General features: G+C 50.4%; 1 protein-coding gene across 1 annotated transcript in view; it reads left to right on the top strand.

Moving 5' to 3' along the window:
- Nucleotides 1–2870: 2870 nt before the first annotated feature.
- The window catches only part of FASTKD3 (FAST kinase domains 3), a 14242-nt gene continuing 9863 nt past the window's right edge, over nt 2871–7249 (top strand). The window contains exons 1-2 of the mRNA XM_042782934.1: nt 2871–4305; nt 5104–5189. Of these exons, the coding sequence (XP_042638868.1) occupies nt 2871–4305; nt 5104–5189 (1521 nt within the window). The remainder of the gene's footprint in view (nt 4306–5103; nt 5190–7249) is intronic.

Raw genomic sequence — 7249 nt, 5'->3', positions numbered from 1 at the left:
CACCAGCCACTCCTCGGAAGGAAGGTTGGGCAATCCTACTTCCGTAGTGATACTGCCTCGGAAACCCAAGGAGGGGTCGCTATGAGTCAGGTATGACTTGACGGCACATAACAACAACAACAACAACAAAAGTAAAAATTACATTAAAATTGCAGAACTCTTGGTTTCTACTTGACACTAGTGCTGAACAAGCTAATTGCAGGTTAGGGTTGATTGATGCATATCCTGTCATGTGTTACTTAATTCAGCATCACATATACACGTGTTAACATGTTCACGTTCTTGAACACACATGTACATACATTCCCAGTCCACTCAAACACCTCACTAGTTCATGTGCTTTTCCTGAAAAGACAACCAAGCATGAAGGTCACGCATAGACTTTTTTCAGTTCTCACTCCTTGCGCCTACACCTCGGGACTCTCAGTCTGTGGCAGATTTAAACTGAAACCTAAACCAAAATTTTGACTTTTGGCAAATAACCAATCGTTTTATGCTGGTCTGGCCAATAATGCCTAAGGACAAATTCAGACACAAATGAACTGGCGACAAGTTAAACGGCAAAATCATAGGAAACTGTTAGGGACCCCAACAGCTCCTGCCATACAGCATGTACTCAATTAAGTTACAGCAATGAAGGGACAAACAATAAAGTTGAGGACACAGAGAGGCTGCCAAGTACTGCAGAACCCTGACGCTCAGCACTGTGCCAAACACCTGGTACTCCTGGGGGGTTCCAGGGTTCCAGGCGCCAGAGCATCGGCCCTTTCCAAACCCTCCAGGGCGGCTTCTGACTACGGCCACCCCGCGTGTGCACAGCACAACTGCTCGCTGTGCGGTTCTCCTCGCCTGGGAGCTTCCGGAAGTTGACAGGCGTTGTTGTCGGGTGCAGTCCTATCAGTTCCAACTCACAGCAACCCCCTGCGAGAGAAGAACTGCCCCACAGGGCTTGCTAAGCTGTGAGCTTTATGCAGAAGCCCTGGTGGCGCAGTCGTGAAAGCGCTCGGCCGCAACCCAGAGGTCGGAGGTTCGAACCCACCAGCTGCTCCACGAGAAAAGATGAGGCAGTCTGTGCCCACAAAGACTAACAGCCTTGGAAACCCATGAGGCAGTCTGTCCTACTTCTCTCCAGCCAAACACACAGCCAAGCGGGTAAACAGGGCGGGGACTCGGGGAGGCCGGACAGCTCGGCCCAGGCACTCCGCAGCCCCAGGGGGCGGGAACCACGTTCAGAACGGCGCGGGGGGCCTCACCTGGAAGGAGCGGTCGGGAGGAGGCTCACCTGCGGCTGCGGGGGACCGTTTGAACCGCTGAGGTGGTGGTTGTGGTGGTGCGTCACCTGTCCCGGGAAGGGACCCTCGTCTCTCCGTATAGCGCCTCCCTAATGCCTCGCCCGCCTGGAACTCTCCGACGTAGCCTCCGACGGCCGAGGTGCGCATGCACGGTGCCTGGGCCAATAGAAAGACAGGGAGAGAAGCCGAAGCCAATCACAGCGCGCCGGGCGTGGGGGAGGTACCCGGATGGCCTCCTCGCCGCGCATGCCGGGATGCTAGCGGGCAGAGCCATTAGCGCCGGCGACCCGGGGGGGGCGCCAGCAGTTGTCCCAGCGGAGACGCGTTGTCAGTTTGGTACGCTTCCTGCCCTCTCTCCTCAGGCGGTGGCCCCGGGCCCTAGCGCAGCTCCCCCGACCGGGTGTAAGGCTTTGGTTTGTGGGCGCCTGCCATGAGTGTGACCATGCGGGTGTGGGGTCCCTTCATTCCCAGAGGCCGTGGCGGTGGTTGTGGGGTGCGGGCCGCTGTCGCCGGGCTCCCTCCGCGCGTTCTCCAGACTCCCCGCCCCGGATTGCCAGAGTTCTGGCCAGGCTGCCCTCTCCTTGGCCTTTTTCTCTACTTACTGTGTTTTTCCCGCTTGCCAAGCCTGACGCCGTCCGGTCTCAGCGAAGCCCGCTCTTGGTCCGTGGACGCTTTCCACAGCCTTGCTTACATCTGTCCGAAATGTGGCCATTTACCCGTTGCCGTTTTGCAGTACATTTCCTCTTAACTAAACGCAGGTCCTTCCTTCACCCAGTATTTAGGGGTGTTGTCAGGAGGGAAGCGCTCTGGTGGCGCAGCGGTTACAGCGCGCGACTGCAACCCTGGAGGTCAGCCATTCCCAGCCGCCAGTAGCAGCGGGAGAAAGGTGAGGCCGTTGGCTTCTGGGAAGATGACAGCCTAGGAAACCCTATGGGGCAGTTCTCTGTCACGTGGGGTCACTGTGAGTAGTAATTGACTCCATGGCCATTTTTACTGCTGGTCAGGAACGAGACGGTCTGAGTTGGAGTCCCAGCTTTGCCTCTTACTAGCTGTGGCAACCGCTTTCCTTCCTCACACATAAAATGAGCATGGAAGGGCCTAGCTTGCCGTGTTATTGGGGAGCTTAGTGAATATTCATGAAGCACGTACAACTTGCCCTAGAATTGATTTAGACTCCAGGTGACCTTGTTACAGAATGCAACTGCTCCAAAGGTTTATCTTCGTGCAGTCTGTGGAGGCAGACGTCCAGGCCTTTCTTCCACCGTGCTACTGGGTGGGTTCATACTGACAACGTTAAGGTTAGTTGTCAAGTGCAAACCATTTGTTCTGGCATTAACAGTAGTACCTGGCAGATGAAAGCTGCTATTAGATGCTGGCCGTTTTCCTAGGTTCAATGCAGAGATCCTGCTCTTTTGGTCTTATAGTTTTGTAGGATTTTTATCAGCTTCTCCCCTTTTCTTCTCTTTTTGGTATTCAGTTTCCTAAAACTAGGATTGATGTTGAGAGTGTCATGTTCTCAATGTATTTGACCATTCTTTAATTTTGTTACAGATTGAGAGGCATTGAGAATCAGATGACATGGCTCTAGTCACCTTGTGTAGGAACCTTTGCCATCTGTGTGACTTTCGCCTCCATGGGGCCCTATCCGCTCTGAAGAGTCGGTCTGCGAGTCACACTCACAAGGCAGTGAGGGAGCATTTGCGGTGGTCAATTTTAGCCCCACCACCAACCACCTCCTGCATCCAGTCCCATCACACATGTTGTGAACACTTCTGTTCTGAAAACAGCACTGAGCCTCAGCCAATTGGCCAGCCAGAGTCTCCTCAAATGCAGGACTGGGATGGGTTTGAACAGAACACAGAACACATGGACAAAATGTTCCACAGGAAGCTAAACAGTTTTACCTCATCAGAGGAAGTACTGAGTTTTGTAGGCACACTGGAAACACTGTCAGACACAAGGGCAGCAGGCGCTTTACAACGCATCTGGGAAGTGGAGAAGAAAGATGATACTGGGAGGCTGCCAAGAGGAGTCCTGGAAGATCGTGTCTTTAAGTCTTTATGCTTCCAGTTCATACGCCAGTCCCCAGGTCTGACAAACACTGGTTTGGTAACTGCTTTGCAAGCCCTGACCCTGTTACACGTAGATCCTCAGAGTAGCTTATTCGAGAACCTGGTGGCAGAATGCCACAATCGTCTCCAGAAGGGTGTCCTGGAAGTTCACGATCTCTGTGTTCTTGGACAAAGTCTGATTAAACTGCAAGGTCCAAGCAGGATGCTGCTAGAACTGATTATAGGGCAACTGCAAGGGGAAGAATTGGACAGATTTTCCCCAGAGGACATTGTAGCCCTTTATAGAATATTCCAAGCATGTCCTGAAAAAGTGGACCAACACCAGCCATTTCTGAATAAGATAAATAGCTTCTCGCTGTCAATTGTTCCCAGCCTGAGTCCTAAAGCAATAAGCCAGGTGCTCAGTGTCCTGGTCGCACTTGATCAAACTCATGCGCTTCCTCTGGTGATAAAGTTGGGCAAGTATGTCGTGAGGCACATCCCTCGCTTCACTGGTGAAGAGCTGGGCAGTGTCTTGGAGGCGTTCATATACTTTGGGTACAACGACAGATTTTTCACAAAAGCCCTGGAGCACCACATAGACACTCTCTCTCTTACTCCGAATCCTGAAGTGGTCAGCCGAATCACACAGTACTGTAGTAGAAAACGGATTCTCTCAGAACCCATCCTGAATGCAGCAGCAGAAAGCTTTGTTTGCCAGTCTGAAAAATTTTCACCCTCTCAGATTTCTGACCTAATCGAACCATTTGGCAAACTCAATTACTTGCCACCAAATGCCCCTGCTTTCTTTAGGAAGCTAGAAAACATGATATTCACTCACTTCCATGATTTCCCACCCAAGAAGCTATTGAGAATTCTCCATTCGTGTTCACTTATCGAACGCCATCCAGTCAACTTTATGGCAAAAATATTTAGCCCTTATTTCCTTCAACAGCTGCAGGGTGAGTCGGTTATTAAAAAAAAAAAAAATGTGAGATGGAATGTTAACATTTGGACTGTAGCCCTTGTACAATGAGTGATGCTTTGAAAAAGGTCTGCAGTGGCAGATGCCACAAGCACAGGGTTGAAGAATGATAGAACGTTCTGTAGAGGGAGGAAAGCACTCCGGTGGGCAGATCCTGCTTCTTCCCAGCTGAGGAGCTGTAGTCTTGTGGGGAGATGGTGATGGCAGTGGAAAGAGCTACAGTCATGTTAGAATCTTTGACAAGAGCAACCATAACTTTTTTGGGGATGGGGGAGGACAGTATTGTTCCTCTTGATTCAAGACCACTCAAATATGTCACATTTCTGAATTTCCATTGTTATGCGTCATCAAGTCGGACCCGACTCAGCGACCCCTCCTTGGGTTTCTGAGGCAGTATCACTACGGAAGTAGATTGCCCAACCTTCCTTCCAAGGAGTGGCTGGTGGGTTTGAACCGCCAGCCTCCTAGTTAGCAGTCAAGTGCCTTAGGCACTATGCTACCAGAGCTCCCTGAATCTCCATAGTTTAAGGAAATTTTTTCTAATTCCACTAACATGTTTTCTCACTTTATGTTATATTCTATAGTTAGGATCTTGGGTTCTTAGAAGTCAAAGTGAGATTTCATTGATGGAAAATAAGTAATCAAGTTTATGTCCTGCTGTCATATACAAATGTGTTACTTCTGGAGTGGATCACGCCATGCTAGACATTAGTGACGTTCTCTTACACATACCAAAACTCAACCTGAGTGATGACTAGGATGCTTTTTCTTTCAGGTACAGAGTCCTACCTGGACAGGTTGAGTCTGGCACAGCTGACACAGCTATTCCTAACCTCTATCCTGGAATGCCCCTTCTATAAGGTAAACAAAACAAACACTTTTGTCTCCTCTGAAATATTTTAAGTTCTGTATCTTTTGACCTATCTCGATAACGTCATTAAAAAACAAAATATTAATTTTCTTGGTGACGCCCACTGCCATCGAGTTGATTCCAAATCACAGCACCTGGAGAGGACAGTGTAGAATTGGCCCGTAGGGTTTCCAAGGTCGTCAGCCTTTACAGAATCAAAAAAAGCCCACAAACCCACTGCTGTTGAGTCAGTTCCGACTCACAGCTCCCCCAGAGGACAGGAGAACTGCCCCATAGAGTTTCCAAGGCTGTCAGCCTTTACAGAACCAAAACAAACAAACTCACTGCTGTTAAGTCAGTTCTGACTCACAGCTCCCCCAGAGGACAGAGGAGACCTGCCCCATAGGGTTTCCAAGGCCATCAGCCTTTACAAAACAACAACGACAAAAATACTCACTGCCATCAAGTCGGATCCGACTCATAGTGACCCCTCCTCGGGTTTCTGAGGCAGTCTCTGTAGGGAAGTAGATAGCCCAGTCTTCCTTCCAAGGAGTGGTTGGTGGGTTTGAACTGCCAGCCTTCTGGTTAGCAGTCAAATGCCTTAGCACACCACCACCAGTGCTCCTACCTAAATCCACTGCCGTAGAGTTGATTCTGACTCACAACTCCCCCAAAGGACAAAGGAGAGCTGCCCCACGGGGTTTCCAAGACTGTCAGTCTACAGAAGCAGACTGTCTCATCTTTCACCCATGGAGTGGACAGTGAGTTTGAGCTGTTGACTGTGCCAACAGTTCTTTTACTTGATGATAATTGTCACCGAACAGCCTTTTCCATGATAAATTGACTTGATTTCTGTTTTCTTATCTATGTTGAACGCATTTCCTGCTGTGTGAGATTTCCCGAAAGGCTTGCCATGTGCTGAAGGTGCAGGAGTCTTTGTATCCCTAGATTCACTGTAGGGATTTTATAAGTTTTATCTCTCTGGAGAGCTGTTCGATATGCTGCTGTTGTCAGGTGCTGCCGGGTCAGCTCCAGGGCACAGCGACTGTGGTGGTGATGTTTGTGGGTCTGCTTGGCTGGGCCTGGGTGAGCGGCTGGGCAGCTGGTGGTAGTTATTCCCCATGATGAGCCTGGCAATCATCTCCATGGTGGGATCTACCACAAGCAGCTGAGTAGCTGCTTTTGGTACATGGTCTGCTTCCTGTATATAAGCAGCAGCTTTGGGAATGGTCTCTAGTTTATGGCACGCTTGGACCCTGCATATAGCCATGTCATTGCTCAGCAGCCTGCTATGCTCTGCCAACCTTGGGACTTAGATGGACTTAAGTTAATGGCCTGCCGTGTGGTTTGGTAACATCGGGACTGTGCCTTTTTACTTGTCAACCTTGGGCTTCTCAGCCTCAGCAGCCAGCAGCTGTCTGAGTGAAGAAACGCCTCTAACTCCAGTGGGTGGGGAGCAGGAGGCGGAGCTGGACCCCAAGGCTGAGGGGCTTTCACCCAGCTCCTAGAGCCTGGCACTTTGAACTTGGACTTAAAGCCCCCAAATGGTAAGAATAAACTCCTGTTTGTTAAGGCTGTCCCATTGGTGGTGTATTTCTGTCAGAGCGGCACCAGGGAACCTGAATAGCGACGCTGTGTACAACAGAGCGAAACACAGTCCCGCACCAGCTGCCAGTCGTTCCTGTGCTTCGGGCCCTCAGGCAGCCACTCGGCCACCTCATTGATGCTCTTTGTCTTGTCCTCTGATGCTGCTCTAACAGACATGCCACAGTGGATGGCTTTAACGAACAGGAATTTATTCTCTCACGGTTTTGGAGGCTAGCAGTCTGAGGTCAAAGTGCCAGTTCTAGGGGCCAGATAAAGGCCCCTCACCTTTGGGCTTCCGCTCTGCCTCCTGCACCAGGCACACTGGAGGCTTTTTCTGACTCGTGCAGCTGCTAGCTGCTGAGGCTGACGAACCCAAGATCAATAGGTAAAATGGTACCATCCCAAGATCAGTAGGCCAAGACAGCTAAACACAGGGTTGAGATGTGCCAAAAGCTTGGGCCCTCTCCCAAAGCTTCTCCTTGTA

This window comes from Orycteropus afer, unplaced genomic scaffold (genome assembly GCF_000298275.1).
Source record: "Orycteropus afer afer isolate SDZICR_OR568_19922 unplaced genomic scaffold, OryAfe1.0 scaffold00527, whole genome shotgun sequence".
Taxonomy (NCBI): Eukaryota; Metazoa; Chordata; class Mammalia; order Tubulidentata; family Orycteropodidae; genus Orycteropus; species Orycteropus afer.
This window is presented reverse-complemented; position numbering and strand designations above follow the sequence as displayed.